The 20698-nt window shown below is 40.4% G+C and overlaps 1 protein-coding gene across 1 annotated transcript; it reads right to left on the reverse strand.

Annotated features, from left to right (window-relative positions):
- Positions 1-3118: 3118 nt before the first annotated feature.
- On the reverse strand, positions 3119-20698 carry LOC128271656 (stromal interaction molecule homolog). The gene is made up of 10 exons (XM_053009273.1): positions 20655-20698; positions 19220-19805; positions 15648-15856; positions 15074-15422; positions 14765-14937; positions 14116-14683; positions 13972-14019; positions 9092-9509; positions 8490-8654; positions 3119-6979 (listed from the first exon to the last, which is right to left on the reverse strand). The coding sequence occupies exons 2-10, from the start codon at positions 19797-19799 to the stop codon at positions 6514-6516; spliced, it is 2976 nt and encodes a 991-aa protein (XP_052865233.1). The 5' UTR covers positions 19800-19805; positions 20655-20698; the 3' UTR covers positions 3119-6513.

Here is a 20698-nt window from a genome sequence, read left to right on the forward strand (position 1 = left end):
GCGGAACTTGCTGCTATTACGTTGTCTATTACCGAAATGTTGTCAAATAATACAAAGAAAAATGCCCGAAACAAGGCCGCTTTTTGAGTGTCTAATGTTCATCGTGAAATATTTCGTGAATATTTGAAATCGTGAATGTTTTGTTTTTCATAATAGCATGTTTTATAGTTCTCGTTGTGAAATGCCTGCGTACTTTGCTTGGTACTTACGTTTCGCTTTTTCGTTAGATAACCGCTCATCCTGATCTCCGAATCCTTGTCAGTAATAGCTCTCAGTTGCGCTAAATGTGCCTTTCTTCGACAATGGGCGCAAGCTGCCTCCTTGGTTGCAAAATCATCGTCGTTCAGGTCGTCCTCGAATTCCGACTCGTCAACAGCAACGTGTTGCCGGGGTTTGTTTGCTACTAATTTCTTCATTTTCATCGATTATGATCGCCTTTTGGATTGCGAATAATAGCAGCAACAATAAATTGAATCACCGGAGTTACACAATTAACGCGCGTATTAAGGATGTGTACTTGGTCTAAGTTTCAAACGCAATGTTTACTTGGCTGTCTGGTTGGGTGATGAGCAGCCTAAAATAAAAGTGCGCACCTAGTGTAAGGCGGTTGTTTCGAGTTTTTTTTTCTGGCTAGCACCACCCCCAACTATGTTACCAAACTGCAGGTTCATGAATTTTCTGTAAAAAAAAACAATGTACGTTCAATAAAAAGCTGAGGATTTTGACCTGTGACTCCTTTTGTGCCCAGGCAGCTGCTCGTTAAATTAAGGCTTTGCTAGCTGTTGATTTGCAAAAAGATATTGATTGTTCCTCTTTTCCATGGAACTCATCGCTTTTGTGTTAAAGGTTCCGGATGTTTCCTTTGTCTTTTTTTTTATAATGCCAGCGTGAGGTCGATAGATTTCATTTAGCTGCTTATGGCTGCTTTAGCCATGCTGCTGACTTTGGCGGGAAGAAGGGTGGTGGGGGCGGGGGGGGGGCGGGCAGGGGTGGCTTTGCAACATTATTTGCAAAATAGAATCCCTCGGTTTGGAAGCTTGTTATCGAACCATTCCTTGCTCCGGTGCATAGCTCACGAAGAGAGGTCATAGCTCAACGCCACACTGTGGTGTAGCGTATTATTCTTGCATTTTTTTGCCATTCTACACTAGAAAAGTATACCTTAAACTATATTTAAAGGCGTCAGGCTCGCTAACAATTACTTAATCGGGGGCGAATGGATGACGGAGAGTGCATTAACCTTCGATAAGAACGGTCCGAAGCACCGAAAACGGAAAAGCAAGCAAAATGGCGTGTCGCCTTTCGCAATGCCGATAAAGAAATCGAGTTATTGGAATTTTGTAACATACCTTTAACCATTGGACACACTCCACATGCTGTGGCGTGTCCAATGCTCAATATGGTGTGAAGCGTGTTATTCTTGCAGTTCGCGGAAACAATTTCTGCCATTCTACACGTGAAAAGTATGCCTCGAATTTGAGCCGATTATTTCATCAGCTTCACAATTACTTAATCGGAGCGAACGGATAGCACGGAAAGTGCATTGACTTTTGATAACAATGGCCCAAAGCACCGGTAAAAGAAGACCAAAATGGCGTGTCGCCTTTAGCCGCGCACCGATGATGAAACCGTGTTAGTAACATTTTGTAACATACCTTTTAGCACGTTAATCAACAAATCCAAGATACACATCAAATAAAGCTCATTTCAACACTCGCGATAAAGGCGCAAAACACTCAGGTTTAAACAAACTTATGTTTCCCCGCGCGCAGGTGCCAAAGGACAGCATATGTACGTAGAACCAAATTATACCACACTAACCTACCGAACAACGTCCAGTTAACTACTGATCGGGTCCGATCGGATACTCCGATATCGAGCTCGTGAACTGATGCTCGGCCAGGGAGAAAAGAGAAATTCACGCCTATGGAAAGCGTCCGATCGTATCCCTGGTCAGTAGTTGTGTCAGCGGAAATACCTTCCAGGATTTGCACTATATTGTGCTAGGCATTACAGAAAAGCCCACACCCACACAAGAATGAACCGGGGCCGATATGAGGTCCAAATGAACTTTGCGTTTATACATTGTTCTTTCCACTAATTAGTGAACCTTAACAAAAACACCCGACTAGTACGGCACGGTTCGAATGATCGATGGGCGTCAAAAGTTTTGATCTAACACAGAGGTTATTAGGAATAGTCGGTACGGAATGATTGCTCGTTGAGAAACTATATAAGATTATGCCAAAAATGCTGACCCCTGATTGCTTGAATCATGGTACTTTTATAATTCGTCCGGTGTTTTATCGGAGTACCTATTTAGATATCACTGCTAGCAGGGAGGATCCAACATTTGACAGCGTCTTCCCGCGTCATTTTTTTAATGTGTTTGGGAGATTTTTGTAACTTACCTTTAACCACGTTAATGAACAGATCCGAGATACACATAAAATGGAAATTTAAATAAACGTTCGTGACGAAGGCTCAAAACACTCAGATTTTAACAAACTTATGTTTCCACGCGCGCACGTGTTCTGTGCCAAAGGACAGCATATGTACATAGAACAAAATTATACAACACTAACTTACCAACCAACGTCCAGTTAACTACTGATCGGTTCGGATCGGATCGGATACTCCGATATCAAGGCACACATTATCACAGAAAAGCCCACACCCACACCCGGGCCGATATGAAGTCCAAATGAACTTTGCGTTTAGGCACACTTCTTTCTACTAATGAATTACTTTCTTTCTCTTTCTGGAGTTCTTTCCACTAATGAATGGAAGTTACACGGTTAATGTGTGTTCGAATGATCGAATCAGTGACTGCAGTTATTTAGCTTAATCGCCGTTTCTTTGATTCGTGTTTAAAACGTGTTGAGTCAGACGATGAATATGGAACGTTTTGAATTATAAAAATCGAAATCTCATAGCTAAAGGAAACATATTTGATAAATCATGCTGTAAATTGGCTTAGTGAGACGTTTCTTTGGGGTTCATTGAGTGTCAACATTTGGTAAGAAGAATTGCAATTTTATGGTTCAATTTTCCATCACCACAAAATTGTTTTTTATTGATTTTTCTAAATATTTACAACTTTTTCATTACGTTCACGATGTATATTGGTCCATGTATACAGCCACTGTAGTTGTTTAGCTTAGTCAACGTATGTAGACATTTTGAGCCTGACATACGACGAATCCAGGACATTTTGAACCATTAAAACAGAAGATAACTGTTAAGGAAAAAATTATAAATCTTAAAGAAATTTCCATTTGATTTTTTTAAGATATATCAATTTTTTCCTCCAATTTTGGGTTTACCTTTGCCTCTGTCACGATTTTTATTGGTTTCTTAAAAGTATTTACAATGGTTTCATTGCGGTCATGGTCCATGCAACAATTGTTTTGTTTTTAAGATGGACGCCTTTCTCATCACACAGTTTTCGATCTGTCTGCAATAAAAATAATGACGCAGGAAACAACATTGTCAACATTACAACCTAAACTATAAAATATGTTTGAAATTAAAGCAATATTGAGAGAACGAGACAAAAAAATTAGCAAAGTGTAAAAAAGAAAAAAACAGAGAGTCGGAAAGAGTAGGGATATAACAGTGAAACAGGTGGCCAAACGGAAAAAGAGCGCCAACGTAAAAGAGTTCACCTAATAGTCTTAACAGGAGGTAACATGTTGTGGGAATTGCACGATTTACAATTTAATATGTCAAGGAAACAAGGCCATCTATCGGCTTAAGACCAAACAATATTGTTTTACTAGGCATAGAAAGTTCCTTGCTGCTACATACTTTCTTATTAATTATGGAAGTGTAAACATAAAAGATGTTACCGTTGCAGGGAAACATCACCAAGCGGTTTAAGTATAAATCTCCTACCTCCTTCTTCAGCATCACTTCTTTAATAATTTAAAAGCACCTGGGGCCTTGTTCTTTGTGCATTTTAATCAATAGCTACTAATAAATATATTAAATCAAGTAAAAAAATAAGTTTGGTGCCTTTATATTCTCTATGCCCTATTCTTCACCTTTGTAAGGGTTTTGCATCGGTTGCATTTGTCAATAATGTTCATTTGTTTATTTTGTTTATCTAGGCCCAGTTGAGAGGCATCCGCTTCCACGGTAAACGGGCCAGTAATACCTGGTATTTATACCTTTTCGCTATGCCTTAGTAAAACAGCCATTTCATATATGATAATACCTAATCTTTAAGGTACTTCTATTACGCATAGTATTTATAAAATATAAAATTATGTGCCCATATAGTAATGCTGCATATATACGCATGTATGTATAGGACCATGGCCATATTTACACATATGCCCATATTCTTATACATCATCACCATTTGCATTCGTTAGCCACTAGCTTTAAGAGATATGCCGACCGGATCGTTTGAAAATGGGAGCAAACAAAAACTGCAGAGTAGGGCGTAAAAGATTAAAATCTAAAAAATTAACCATCACGTTAATGATGCGATTATGACGATTGATTTTCTTCAAAACCTTTGCAGCTAAAATTTCCACCAACTAAGGGACGGTATAAAAACGACGAATCATCATCGGAAACATTTTACGGCGGAATGTGTGTTTTGACAATGGGCTAAAAGTAGCTGATTTCCCAAATGAATTTCTTCACTTCATTTCACTTCAGCTGATCCCGAAATAAATTACTAGTTAACCTTATATGATTCAGAACAAACAATTGCAATGCAGTGAACTATTGTTAAACAACTTTTTACGATTGAAGATTAACGAGATTTCCTTTATCATTGAAATTTGTGTACAAAAAATAGCAAAAATATAAACACAAACATTTGATAAAACAGACTTAAGCCTTTGACAAACAATGGTTTTTGAAGCTAAACCAATTGGTCTTTTTAGGGATACACTGGTGAACTTGAAACACCCACACACCCTTACAAAGTTCTTCTAAACCAAGTACAATGTCCAATAATTGTTCAAAAACAAATCACATTCACTTGTTACAAATGGGAACATACCGGATGTTGTTTGAGGGAGGCACTTTTTTCAAACGATCCAATACGACACGCTTTGCCGTGTTTATTGTTCTAGCTAAAATTGCTTTTCGTTGTTCGAGCATTTTGTTCTATTTCGATGTGATGTTCTTGAGACACTTCGTGAAGCTACTTAAAGACGATGCAACGGTAACTATTTAAGAAACGAACAATGCCAAAGAACTGTTGTTGTTGTCTTGTTTGTATTATAGAGACTTTGAGCGTTCAGCTTCATTCGTCTCTTAAAGAACTGTTTCATTTAGATATATGTAGTCATGCGTGCTTTCCACATTTCTGCAATTACTTTTCTTTTTGGGCTTACCGTTGATCCAGAGATCCCACTGTAAGTCGTCTGCTGGCCATAGCTTTTTCTTAAACATCTCCCGGTATCATATTATTTTCTAACGTTATTCAACTTCCATTGTCTCGATTTTGTTGTATCTAGTTAGATTTCTTAATAATATTCTACATTAACTACTATTTGTTTATTGACTTGATTTTTTTCCTAGTCAGAGTTGTATAGGTTCTAGATGCTTACTCCTCTACGATTTTGTCAGACTTTTCAGATAATTTACGCTCCCAACGCATGCCCGTGTGATCGATATCCTATGCTTGGTGTTCTAGCGACAGTACTCGTTACTGACAACCAGTAAGAAAAAACAAATGAAATTACTCCCTGCAGTGAAAGTTTACCTGCTTGCTAGGGATGTTTATCGCAGAGATTGGACGGTTTAAACAATACACGCCTAATGCCAACACAAATTCTGAACATCTCTGAAACCAATCACATCTCGACAAAGGCTATTTAAAAACAAGCATACATAAAAAAAAACATATCCTTTACGGATGTCAAAAGAACGACACAGAACGTATTATTCAGCAAGTTTTCTGTGCGTAATATGTTGCAAAAAAAGCTATATTCATTGCCTATTGTGCGCACCTCGCTCGTATTAATCGGTACGGAACGTATGCGGTTTGCAGGGTAAGACGAGAAAGAAAATGTGAGAGGAACATTCCCTGCAGTGTAAGATACTATCATTATTGCACGCTTAACGGATACGTTTCGTGTGAACGGAACTCGATTGGTGGTGTCTTTGTGAAGCTCATTTCCTATTTCTTTTATGCTACAATGAAACTAGGAAGTCGAACGTAACCTGTAAAATGTTTCAGTATCAGAGGTGAAGTTCTATCTATGGCGACTACTTGATTTTTATCTACGTGCGAAGAGTTCTGTTCTAATCTTAGCATATCTATTTACTATGATCCTAGTTAACGGAAGTACTTTGTGGAAAACGGCCGTCATTTTAGAGACTCACCGAGGTCGAGAGGGATTCGTCGTTCGGAGTTGGGGTCTTTCACCAGGATTCTAGAGGTAAAAAAGACGCGAAGCACCATTCGCCACCGCTTAGCTCCTAAGCTAATCGTTCGTTATCTTCCCCGTGATGGGGTCGCTGCTTTGACTATTGCTTTTGCTCATTCTATTGCTTTTTCGATTTGCTAAAGCGTTTTCCAAAAGGAAAGTGCAGCTTCCGACGGCGCCGCTTAATGTCCTCATCGAAGATGGACGAGTCCGTCGAGCCGGCGTCGTCGGGCTGTCCGGGGCTGCTGCTGCTGCCGACTCCGGCAGCGACCGTATCTCCGCATCCGCGGATTTGCAAATGCTGCTGGGCGAGCAGAAACTCCTTGGCTTGTTGAACAATCTTGCCGTCGTGGAGTTGCTGTTGCTGTTGGAGCCGCTGTTGCTGGAGCAGGTACTGCTCGTGATCGGGAGTAAATTGGACGGCAGGAGTCGCTGCGGTTCCCACTCCCGCTCCCAGCAGGGTGGGGCTGACATCAGTGAACGTCGCTGGCGACGAAATAGTTGAAGCTGTCGTTGGAACAGATACCGTTGGGGATTCCAAGGAGACCATGTCCGCGCTATGAGATCGGGCCATTTGAAAGAGACTGGAAAGTGTGTGTTTGTATGTGTGTGTGTGTATGTATGTATGTGTAAGTAAGCAAAACAGATAGAAACAGATAGGAAAAGAGAAAAACAAACTATAAGCCATACTATTTAATTATGGTGTGCCATTTGGATAACTTCTTTACTTCGAGTATTGTTGATTTTTGAAATTCAATAATTCCACACTTTAAATGTCTTTGGTTTAATCATCAAACAAATAAAATTAAATTAATACCAAACCGTAATACCTAATTAGTAACAAACTGAACAACTGAACTGCTACGGTAGCAGCGGAGCGAAAAAATTAAACGGCAATTTCTTTAAACAGTGAATATTTTTTCTTCATAGTCGCATAGCAAAGGAAAAGTGGTAGTTTATTTTCCAAAACCTGTTGGAAAAATGGTTTGCAAAGCCTTTGAAGTGTTATAAGAGTTTGAGTTACCTGTTTTTTAAATAACCAAATACACTTCATCAATTTAATCTTAAATCAAAATCAACCGACAGGGAGAAAGCAATTAATAAAAAAATAACAGAAACAATAGAATAAAAAAATAAATTTTGACTGTTGAACACGGTATTGGGGATTACTGACTTGGGCGACTCAAATCCGTTCGAGAGACGTGACAGGTGTTTTTAAAATTATCTCGTCAAACACATAAAATCAGAGCATCAAAAACGGCTCGCTGTAAGCGGTAACGAAAAAGCAGTGTAACACGAACGTACGAACGAACGACAACAAAGAAACGAAATGCGAGAGAAAATGATTGAATTACAACTCACGATCGATTCGAGAAGACAGATAGTGTCACCATTTGCGATGTTAACACACAACTGCTAATGCACACATATCAACATCGGCAGATGCTGTTTTCGTACTAGCAACTAACTAACTGCAATGTCGTGTAGGGTGGGGGGTGGGTGCAAAACTGCAAACCCCTCTTTTAGAGACAGGACGAGCCAAACCTCGAGTGGCTAGATCATTCCAAAGAAAGGTTCGTTTATATCACTTTTACTACTATTATTACTGCTACTCTTATCTTGCAGCTTCTGCTGTCTGAAACGAATACGGGAGACAGGCACAAGTAGGAAGTGAAATAACTAAGCAACAAGAAGTAAAGCAAGAAATTATTACGATAGTGATGTAATCTTATGAGAAATTACGAGCCTAAGAGAAGACGAAGGACCTTATCTCGACAATTGATAAGTAAAAGCCTAAAAATGGTCTCTCGCCGGAGTTGAAAAACAGAACTCCAAGCTATAAATTTACTTTTGGGCGTTTGGATAGCGCTATTAGACACAAAATGTCCTTATATACTTTGTCTAAAGTTTCTTTCGTTTTACTAGTGCCAAGTGATTTCGTTGCCAAGTTGACCAGTGCGGCGCACCGACGAAGCCCGGTTTTGTGTATGAAATCAAAGAGTATTAGAGGGATATCTGTTGTAGCGACCTACGGTGGTAAATGGAAGTGACCAACGTGATAGGGTGTAACGAGCAAGAGAGGAATTAACTTACCTCTGCGAAGAGAGTGTTTTGCGGGGCGGTGGCATAGGCGCCTTACCGACCGTGCTTGGCACAATCTGTGGTAGCTTTGCTGGAGCCTTCTTCGTCCTTGGCGGCACAATCCGATCGGTCACCGAGGAAGATGATACTTGATATTCGTCGAACAAGTTTTGCGAACTGTGCACACCATCATGTGACAATATCGAGCATAAAACCACGCACACAGCACACATACATTCGGACAAGCGCATGCAGATACGGTCAACACAAAGTGCAAAACACACGACAGCGCAAGTTGGTCGGTGGTTCGAGTAGTGGATTGTGCATCGAAGTTATTGTGCGTCGTCGGGGTGAAATTACGGCAATATGGTCGTAACAGTAGTTGTGGTTGTTGTTGGTGTCAAAAGTTGATCGGTATCGGGATGATCGGAACCAATTGATGGAATAAAAGAAGGGAAAAGAGATAAAGAAAAAAACAAATAAAAACCATATTCAAATTGCCGAAATAAGCAAATTATATGGAAAACAGAAACGGAAAAACAGAACTATAACAACTTCCTTCGATTAGAAATAAGTGAGAAATAATCAAGTAAAAAAATCCTGCCGAAACATACCTGTCTCCAACGTAGGAGTCGCGCATTGATGACTGCGTTACGTACTGAGAAAGGGCACTGCCGGATCCCTGCCCGGCGTGGAAACTGCCAGTGGTGCTGCTGGGGGTTGTCGGATAGGAGCCAGATCCGGCAAACCCGGAAGCATTCGGTATGCTCTGGTAGGTACTGTTGCTGCTGCCGGCGCTGGTAGTGTTCGCGCCGAGCCCAACCGGATTGCTGGTTCCGGATGGTGGTGCGTACGCAGACGCTGCACTTAACGACATAATGCCGGTGTTGAGCGTGTTGAGTGTACTAATTTGCAGGTTCGATGTAGACGGACAGCCACCGAGTATGAACGTGACCGTATCGCGTTCACGGTCACCTTCATCGCTGGCAGACGAATCGTCCCGACCGCTCCTACAGATACCTTCGTAGAAACCTACGGGCCAATTGGTCGCATGAAAACAGGAAAGTCGGCCGTCGTCATTTACAAGCAGGAATATATTGTGACAGAGCAAGAAAAAGAGAAAGACAGACAGACAAAGAAAGAAGAAGAAAGGAAAGAGAGAATGGACGAGACATTCAAACCGGGCGCCATACGTTCGCCAGAAGACCAATACAAAAATACAAAAAAAACAAAAGGAAAAGAAAATGTATACACAAAAGTATTAAGAAAATTATAGAAAAACAACGATCTCGTAAGAGAGGTGCTGAAACATGTAATGGGGTGCTGAGGGACTCGAGGCTAGTATTTGAAAAGGATAGACGGGTGGTAGAGGTGTACGAAAAGCAAACACTGACGCCAACAAGGCGATACACGGTACAGAAAGGAAGAAAGGATGGAGCTATAAGCGGGCGGGCAGCGGTTGATATATTCTCGTACTGATCGCATTTATGTTCATTGCTTAGTTTCTTTTAGTATTACTTATTACATAACGAGGAATCCTCTTGCAATCATCGTACAATGTTTGCAGAAAGTACAAACGGTGAAGAATTAATAACCATAGCATTAATAGACATCTTATAAAAACCAATATGTGAAAATACATAGCATATACGTCACATTTAGATATAAGAAATAGGTTATTATATCACCAGACACATAATACGACATGAAAAACACTGTTTTCGTGTATACTGTTTAGTAGAAGCAGTCCGTTGGAGGACTTTGCTGAGACTAATTGTGTAGAGTAGACACAATTATGTTAAACAATTTTGATCGCAAATGCATTAGTTCTTGTTTGGTTTAGAATGGCGGTTGGCGGTCAAATGCAGCATGGTTCGCCCTGGTGAATTTCATAAACATAAACGCCGTACCATTATAATCTGTATTAGCCAACGATCGTTACAAGTAAACGATAAACATTATACTTTACTAAATCCCCACAGCCGATCAACTATTTAGCACGATTCCCCGCCCTCTGTACATTTTAAACAGCTATCATTTTTCCCATGATCATGTTTACCGTACAATATTTCGCATTGACTCGTGTGTTTTGTGTGTTTGTAGGTAGTGCGTGTGATTTACTGTCAAAAGCGACCAGTTTTCGCCTGTACCCAGTTCTATTGTATATGTTTATCCTTCTTAATCGGCAATCTGTAAGTCAAGGTATATGTATCATTAAGTTTCTGACTGTGGAATACACAACTTAGCGGGCATGCAGAGAAGTAAGCATCTGCAAACATTCGAGTTAAACAAATACTAGCCACACTACAGCCATACATGTCCGTAAATTACAGACAAGTGTTTAAAAAGCTTCCAACAAACTAAAAGCATGTATTAGTAGCGTTTATTAGTTTATTGGTATGACTACGGAAAAGTTACGTAAACGCAAGGCGAGCATTGTGGTATTAAAAGAAGAATAGGTGGCGAGTAAGGCGTCGCGGTGTTACGCAGGGGATAAAGGAATGGAGGCGTGGGCAGGGGAGATTGGTAACAAAAAGCTAACAACGTAAAAAAAATTGAATCGTACCAAAAACGACATCTTACCTTAGCTCTTTCCAACACACGGAGGTTTTTATTTTTGTAATGTTTTGCGCAAGGGAATTTTCTTCCATTTTGGCTTCTACTGTGTATATGTGGTTCAAAAACAAAACAAATGCCCTGTTCAAATCATGTAGTCTATTACCCGAGCCGAGGTTTTGCGAGAAATAAAAAGGGGGTGGTTCAAAATGGTATTATTATTTCTCACTTCATTTCATTTAAGGAACACGAAAAATTATGCACGAATTGCGCGTAATGTTCGACGAAAAGCAAAACAAGGACGAAATAAGAAGCTAAAATTCAACAGAAAAATATTGCAACATTACACAACGTATATCCGCTAGCGACCAAAGGATACGAACGAAACAAGATACAGCAGGGCAGAGACCAGGGTATTCGAGCTTGAGTTAAATATACTACCCAACGAAAGAGCATACGCCAACGTGTCACACCCATATTTCGGCCGACTGTGTCAGGAAAACAGTGGGCACGCATCAGCCTGCTTAGAACAGGTACATAGAGCAAAAGTTAAAACTAGAAAACAGAACAAACATGAAGAATTACATGGCTTGATGAAAAGATCTTTATCGTTCAATTCATCTCGCTTGCTTTTATTGTTGATCATTTACTTGGATTTGAAAAAGAGAATTGCCGACAGAATAGAAACTGTAGTAGCAAGGGGAAGAAGTACAGGGCATAAACCAAACGCGTAACCAACAAGCACACAAACACGCGCACACACATATCAACGTTTCATAAAAATGAAGAAATGTCTTTTACAAACTTGCTAGTTACTTTCAGCTCAGCGAGAGCATTGTAGCATTGCATTAGCGTTGGTTGCTGATTCCATGAACATCAATGCTTTACTAAGGCTGCCGGTTTTGGGATCGCCTAGCCTCGTATTTAACCCTTCTTTTTTCCTAATCGGGAAAGTGCCAAGCAAATTTAATTTGCATAAACAAGCAAGCACACAAAATTTTACACGAATGAACAACATCGACTGAGGTTGAGCCGAAAAGCTCGCTTTTCAAAAGGAAAAACGCATGCACATCGGTCGCTGAGCAGTTTCCCGAGGAGGTGACTTTCGGAAGGAGTGTTTGACAACGCTATCACTAACTAGTATTTCGAGCGCGTTAATGCTACTTGAAAAATAAAGAACATCGAATCTATTGTGTCTTCTGGCACCATCGTGTACCGTCACCATTTATATTAGCTTCTTGCTCTTGTCACTCCGTAGAACAGAATGATTACCTACCAAATCACTGCTAGTAAACGCCCTTACGTGATTCAATAGCAAATATAACTTGTAAAAATGTGTCTTTTTGTGCAATGTACAACACCGTTTTAGTGACAGGACATTCAAACAGTACACTGATTTTTTTTCTTTGCTACTGCACGTACTACCACTGTTTTATCATCCTGATTGGGAGTTTGTGCTACTTGAAGTTCTATAGCCCTATCATTTCAACCAACCTGGATAAGCAGATACAGTGAATGCAATAGCCTGGATTGAAGCTCAGATAAAAACAAACATGAGATGAGAATGGCAAAGCAGCACACAAGGGCAATGTTTAAAAAAATCACAGGAGACCGGTCCCGAAAACGCTTTCATAAACACTAACGGGCGGTGATGTTAATTTATTTAAAGCAACAAAATAATGAAATTTTGATGCAGCTATAAGATTCATTATAAATACGGCCCAGCACGTTCTTCTAAAACTAAAAAAAAAACATTGCACGTCCACGTAGCATCAAAATGGAAGCCTGATGTTTCTGTTCTCAAAGCAGAACTGGATATTTAATAGTGCGGTTTTAGTAAGCTGCGAATAAGCTCGCAACTGAAGCTTGCTGCTTTTATAATGAGCTAGTGGTAGGGCGGATAAACGGTCACACTATTGAATTAAAGAGTAATAAAATCCATGTTCACATTTTGCAAACAAAACACACAGAATACCAATTAAATAAGTTAAACTTGTGCTTGACACTGTACAAAACAAAACAGCTTTTATAAAAATGATATTACACACCTAACAAAACCAATCAGTTGTAGTAATTCACCAAAGATGTAACTTGTTTTCTAATTTCTTGTCTGTCCAGGTCATGGTGCGGTTTAGGATCAATAAAGGAACAAACATGTTGGCGATACCAAAAATACCAACCGAAAACAAAAGAAGACGCCGATTGCCTCTCTGTCGAGAAGAGGATTATTGAGAGCTAACCTGTCTGAGGTATAATGTATTCATAAGCACGGTGCTAGAATCGAAACATGTGCTGTTGTCATCGCGTGCAGTGTTGTTAAAAGCGCAATGAATTATTCATCCACGCGCAAACCGCGAGAGATGAAATGTCAATAATGAGGGAGGTTTTCCAAACGACACGGTTCCATCTCATCTATTTTAATTGGTTTGTTTTACTTTTTCTTATTCTGCTATCTATGTCTTTGACTTCAATGCTTACTTTTGCACTCTAATGCTTCTCTTTTGCACTCTTCTTCAAGCAATTATCCCATTGCGTTCAGGTATACCTAAATCGCCATTTCGTGATTTCACATATCAAGGAGTAACATTCAATCAAAAAAGAGCATAATAAATCTTAATTAATCGCGACAGTCATCATTGGAGCAACGCAACGAGCAATAACAACATTCAACAGTAAATAATAACAATAACTACTACTATTATTAGTAGAAGTAATAAGAATATGTTATAATAGTAATAAAATTAATAATAACAAACATAAACATTTACGAGTAACTAAATGTACGTGGACGATGAATGGACGCTTTATTGCTGCCTGTCTGGTTCCACGATCTTGGCACCAAACAAAGAGCTCCCCAAGGAGCCCGTTTTTTAAGCCCATTTTCTTCCTTATCATTCCGACGAGAACATAGAAAAATTGTCAAAGCTGAGCGGCTTACCTTGCACGGAATCGTCATCCAAATCGTCCTGGCTGCTGGACAGTCGGGCTGTTTGGGCAGGATGGAAATGAAAAAAAAACATACAATTAAAATGCGTACGTTAATGGATTATTTAAACTATCATCGAAACGCTAATTTTCTTACATCGATAGGATTTGCTACCGACGCCGTTGCGGTTGTAAAGTAAATTTTCCAAGTGCGCAATGCCGCTATTGTTAACGATGCTGAAACCGAGAAGAGTTTCGATCTGTTTCCACCGATGCATTCGTTCCTGCAGATCATTTGTGACGTCGTTAAGTGCGTTTCGCGCCTCGACGATGCTTCGGTCAACGTCGTCAATGCTTTTGCCGTGTGTTGACACGAAAGCGCCAACAAGACTGGAGCGCTTTTTCTTAAGCTTCTCGCATGCTTCACGCGCCTGCTCCAGCTGCTTTTCTGCCATTACACGTTTCCGTATGTGATGTTTGTGCTCCAGTTCGTACGTTAGCTGCAGCCAACTTTGCAGACCCTGCGGCGGTGTCCAGCAATGATCGTTGATTTCTCCTTCAGCTCGAGACAGCTCTAAGCGTAGCATCTCGATCTCCTGCTTCAACTGCTGCAGTTCAAGATCGGAGCTCGAAGTCGTGAGAGTGGGCGCCTCGCGTAATCGCCGCTCAAGATCGAGCTTCTCTTTACCGACGTTTTCTTGTTCGAGGCGCGCTAGTTCGAGCTCCTACAAAAGGTAATGTATGTTTTGGACGAGCTTTCTAAAGAATTGCTTGAAATAAGAGGAGTTCAAGGAACTTGTAACTACCTTTTGCATCTCCTTCAGTGCTACCTCCGCCTTAAGTAGCCCTTCCACATCCTTCGCCATGCGTCGTATATGAATTTTAGCATTTTTATTCTGGTGATATGCATACCAGCTGCCTATGATAGCAGTCAGTAGGAGCGTCACAAGTAACAAATCCTTCCACCGCGTTCCGGTCTCTGACAGGTACAACCAAATTATATACAGCCGGCAAAATCAAAATCAACCAGAAAACAGAAACAAAATAAACACGATTAAAACACATCAAGCGGAAAGTTATTATTGCATCTAATGTATTGGATGCTGGTTTCTTACCTCTTGGAGGACCAAATAGCACGGCGTCCATTGCTTTCAAGGCGATCTTTTGCTTGTGGATCGGATCCTTGATCCCGAGCACGTTGCTTACGTAATGCATATTGTTCACAGCAAGCCTAGGTAACACCTTTCCGGTAACCTTGTGCAACCGGAAGAGATGAACATACTGTGGCAATTGAACACTCTGCGCCAACCACTCGGTCGTCTGGTCAACAGTCCAGTTGTGCACCTCTGACCGTAGCCAAGCTTCCCACAACTCCTTCACCGAGATGTGCATGTCATCGTTGAAGTGGAACGCCTTATGGCGTTTCTCGTAGCCTGAGTCATACTTGAGCTCTTCGCGTAGAAACTAAACCCAAAACCACAAAATAATATACCCAACATAATAAATAAACAGTTTTAGTATTAACGTCTCTCGGAAAACCATGGTATCTTGAAAAATATAACAAAAGTCTAATATAATTTGAAGCATGTATCCCTGTTTTTGCAACACTAGAGTAAAACAGTTTCCTTGTATTTCGGAGTTCAACTGCCACAACAAACACAACACCAACGTATCAAATGAAACACTTACGTCATCCGATTCAGAAAGATCAATATCACCATTATCATCATCATCGAGCTGCCGATGTAGGGAGCGTATCGCCTCCATACCCAGTTGGTCGTGATGTGCCAAGCAGTCAATGTCGTCGATCGAACAAGCTCCCGTTCCAGCGCCCACTCCACCGTCGCCGGCAGCCACTGAACCACTCCCGTACGTTCCTGAAATCAGGAAGAGAAAATCTTAGGATTCACGTCAGTCGTTGGTACTTCACGTATTGTTCCTCTCGTTGTTTTCTGCCAACGCGAAATTTATGATCAATAGAAAACAGCACGGGATAAACATGCACGGTTGCAACGCCTGGTGGGTCATTTTGGGGACATCGTTGATGATCGATGTATGAAAGTTGCGGGTAAGCCTCAGGTACAGGTACAGGATAAGTTGATGAAAGAAGGTACTGACAAATAAATGAAGTAAACTAAAGTATTAAACTCATGTTTTAGTTTTTCTAAGCTTTTCTATGGGTGTTTAGGTAATTGCGGAAAACAAACGGAAATGCGGAAAATGTGAGGAACAAACACACTCTGCACAAACAATTGTGATAACATTCTCCACATTCGTCATAACGATCGATTTTCGCTGTAGCACAAGTGCATTCTTGACTGAAACATGCCTGTAATGGCACAGTCAGTGGATGAATTAAATTAGTCGATTCGAGACAAACAATGCGTTAAAATGTGTTAAACAAAAAAATTTCAAACGGTGCGATGCCCAATAACAACTCCAACGAGTGCTAAAAAATCCAAAGCATTTCTTGGTTTGTTTGATACCTTTATCCATTATTTTCGAGCCTTCGTTCCTTGGCAAACGGGGCATACCCTCTGTTCTACTGAACGGCCTAAGAAAGCTTTACGGAAAAGGTGTTCATACAGTGCCTACAGTAACTGTTTAAAAGTCTTCGGCAATCTGAGCATCTTTCTCTCGAACGTGGCTATGATTGCTCAATTTTGAGCAGAGCTACTACTGGGCGAGACGAGTACTGGGATTATAAAGGCTCTGTATAATCCTAGTGTTGACATGAAATATAAACGAAACAGTTTCTTCAGACTGTAGAATGACGTGTTAGCTCATAGAACCCTAGCGCGAATCTCCTCCATTATGTCACTGTTTGTGCCAACCTTTGACCCTAGACAGATGAAGCTAGAGACGACTTCGAACTTTCGGACACCTATTACTCCGTCACCCCCACGTATGCTCCTTGCCGTTCTGAGAGCCACCATGAATTTAAACTTGTTCTCATTTATTAGCAGACCAAAATGATTCGCAACATGCTTCATCCTGATGTCAGAGAGCACCTATAACGTCTAAGTTATCTGCATTGGCCAGGATCTGGATGAACATGTAGCAGATGGTCTTTAAGATCTCCACTTTAAGGTACCCGCCACAAATACACTGTACTCGTCTCTGGCACGTATATTCCAGAGTACACGTCACCGAGGCGCAATCCTTGTGTGAGATTTAGTAAAACGGTTTAGAAAACTTGCCATTAATGTTTATCTGGCTCGTTACGTTGGACATGATTCCTTTAAAAAAATCTAGCCATTAACATTCACATAGCTCGTTACTTTGGCCATGATTATTTTCAAAAATCTTGTAAGTTTGGTCGATATTCCGAAACTAGTCATGGTCTCGTACAGTTATACTTTGGCTATGCAATCATGTGCGGCCTTTAAATCAATGAAGAGGTTACTTACGGTAAGTGCTCTTACGACATTTAATCATCAATCATCTCATTCTCATGGATCTATTGAATGGTGGAATTTTGATCAATGGTAGACTTTCCATTTCCTTTCGGAATTCTCCTTGATAGTTAACAACTATCTCATAAACGTATGACTAGTCGTTTCTGCAAAACGAGGTAGGACGTTTTGTAGGCGATATTCAGCACCGCTATACCTCTATAGCTACTACACACTAGCCTATCTTCCACACCCACACTAACCTTCTTTCTTATGGTGCTATGTTAATCTTTAGTCGACGGATTTTTTCCACCTATGTTTAATTGTAGCAAAGAAATAAACTTGTGAAATTACAATCAAACAATTCTAAGGAGTCTTATAATTCAAGCTGGCAAACAAAATCCAGGCTTTTTGTTGCCCTGGGTAAACTTTACAAACTCAGTTATGAGTGCACACTATCTATCGATCCGCAACTAAAGTGCAAATATTGATATTAGAGTATGTCACAAAACAATCACTACATCTACGCCAAAAGTATCTACGTAATTTTGTCGTAAAAATTTACTTAAAACCGACAAATTGAAAGCTTTACACCAAAAGTTTTAAATTTAAATAGAGCAAATTCTTACCACATTCGTTCTTGTTCACATACCATTGAAAAGGTTCATAATAAATTTACGTATCATAATCTTATAGGTAATATACTATCAAGACACAACTAGCGATTTTCACGACTAATGGCAGTCGATACTTACATTTTTCGACAGCAAGCTCTCAAATGCTCTTCGACACATATTTTCAACTAACTTAGGTTTTCTTCTCAAATTAAAAAGCATAGCAATTTTCATTCGAGCCGACCCCATGTAATAACAAAAATGGGTCAATTATTGCAATAGGTATAGAAGCAGTAAACGTGCCGTTGGTAACAAAGTATCGATTACAAAAGAGGAACATGTCGTTACGGTGCCTGACAAATTATCATTACTTTGTGTCTATGTAAAGTAGTGCATCCAATTTGATACTCCCGTTTTGGTTTACTATCCACCCTTAATGAACTAAAGCATCGCTTGGTGGATACTTTGACCGGTTTGTTCGCTGATTGTAGGAAAAGGTGTAACAAACAACGAAAATTCGAATTAAATTCTCTACCAGTTTTTAATTGATAACGTTAATATGTAGCTCTTCAAACGCCACTCAGGAGTATCACTAGTTACGTGAGTCACATTTATCTTTCGTCAACAGGAAATATGAATAAATATAAATAAATATATATGTATAAATACAGCCGTTCTTCTAAGATCAATAAAAATAGAAAAAAAAACAATTTAAAAAAATGAAGACAAACGCTTTAAAGAGGAAGGTCTTTTCACTTATTGAAAAGTTTCGAAAATCCCAAGGCGGGAATGTAAAAGAATCTCAATGCTTTTCGAGACCTTGTTAACGATCTCCGTAAAAGTTCCCCATCTTAAATGACCCCAAATGAAGTGACGTGCTCTAGATCTCAAGCCACAGGCAATGGAATGTAGCTACAGGAATGTAGCAGTTCATTATATGAGAGTGTAATCGCCGTTTTGTTGTTTTGAGTATACGTCAATGTTCTGGAAGCTGAAAGCCCTGTATCGTAACCCAAACAAGATGGAATAAGCAAAGTGATAATGCCACGACATGGTAAAAAGAGAGTTCGCACCTAATGATCGATAGCAGAGTAATGGTATGCCAGTAACGCTTATTCGCATGATTCAAATGTGTGATGTGAACGGATATTTGTCTTCGTTTTCATTTTTAGGTAGTAAGAAACCAAGCATAAATAAAATAGAAAACGGTGACGCTTTGAGGAATGATTGTGGATTTTGCCCCTGAACATACCGAATTCATGATGCACTGCTTGCGACATTGCTTGACTAAGGACGGCGTACGAGTTACGGGTCTCGAGTGAGCGACCCGGAGACGGAAGTTGTTGCATTCCACTTCCCGCCGTCGATGATTGCAACAAACTGCTACTGCTACTGCTTCCGGTTTCACCAGCAGACAAGCTTTGTTTCGATGACGAAGAAGGAGCTGCATGATGATGCTGCGGATATGGTTGGGTTTGGCGCTGTTTAGGTTGCTGGTATGACGGAGAGCCAGTGGTCCCTTTAGCTGGATATTGTGAGAGTTGCTGTTGAGGTTGGTGGGACGGCTCCGACACTCGTTCCGTGGATTGATAGCTGGGTGGTTGATAGGGTACTTGCGATGGTTGTTTCTGATGATAAAGATCATGGTGTGGATCGTCGTTGACCAAGTTATCCGGGTCCGAATGTATCACACTATGACCAACACCGTCACTACCATCATCACCTTCGCGGTGGTTCCCATCAAATTGGGCAGCTCCCGAAGGCATCAGAAACAATAGTAGCGAACAGTAGCAGCAGGCCCACACATGGAAGTTGCTCTTCGAATATCGCATCACGAACTAGAACCGAGAATTATTTGAATGGGAGTAAGTTAATTGAGAAAAAGGTAATAATTAAGAACTCAAACTATGTCCTCTGCTTGTGGATGAAATAAATTCCGCTTTATCGATTTCGCAAAATATGTAACTTCATTTTGTGAACGTCATTTCACTTACACCCAATCTAGCAAGAGCTAAGTGGGGGCCACAATTGTTATTGAATTTTGTGAAAAACGAACCATTATGAAAATAATCAACCTAAAGGAATATGAAGTGGTAATTTGCGACCAAATTAAAATGCTGACAATCCATAGCATTGATTTGACCAGTTGAGAACATGACGAGAACAACTACCATATTCGAAGATCAATTTTTGAATTCTTTCAGTACTACTTATCAGTTTACCCATCGAAACGAACTTCTTTGAATTCTTTGAACGGCCGGCATAAAGTCACAGAGCCCGTCAAATACTGACATACACTTGGAAACACGCTGCCACCGGATATTTTCGTGCGAAACCTTTCACTAACAGGCTGGTGGTGACTGCGCGATCGTCAATTGACAATTCACGATCGGATCGTAGTAGCACAACCTGTGTGTGATGTTCCGCAGCTTCGCCCTCCATCAATCGTTAGAGGCTCCCATCGATGCTTCCCATTGCAATTGCTCATAAATCAGCAGTCAATCCGTAAGGCAGACAGGTCACCATAGACAGGTTCTACTGCTTCATTAACTGGTCTACCTCGCGTCACCAAGGAACATTGGCATAAAATTGCACACAGGTACACAACACCTAAGCAGGTGTCTGCTCGTCGGGGCTATGCCGGAGATTTTTTTTTTTTTTTTTTCGTTACTCACTTATGGACTCACTTCTTGTCTGCTTCGCCTAGCGGGAAGTAGGAACTGAACCGCGA

This window comes from Anopheles cruzii, chromosome X, assembly GCF_943734635.1.
Source record: "Anopheles cruzii chromosome X, idAnoCruzAS_RS32_06, whole genome shotgun sequence".
NCBI lineage: Eukaryota > Metazoa > Arthropoda > Insecta > Diptera > Culicidae > Anopheles > Anopheles cruzii.

What these genes read in the sequence shown, in the direction of transcription:
- LOC128271656 (XM_053009273.1), bottom strand. Translation starts at nt 19,799, where the DNA reads ATGCGATATTCGAAGAGCAACTTCCATGTGTGGGCCTGCTGCTACTGT. An exon ending in ATCTTTCTGAATCGGATGAC is followed by an intron (nt 15,423 to 15,647) that starts GTAAGTGTTTCA and finishes TTTTGGGTTTAG; the next exon opens with TTTCTACGCGAAGAGCTCAA. An exon ending in CACTGAAGGAGATGCAAAAG is followed by an intron (nt 14,684 to 14,764) that starts GTAGTTACAAGT and finishes TACCTTTTGTAG; the next exon opens with GAGCTCGAACTAGCGCGCCT.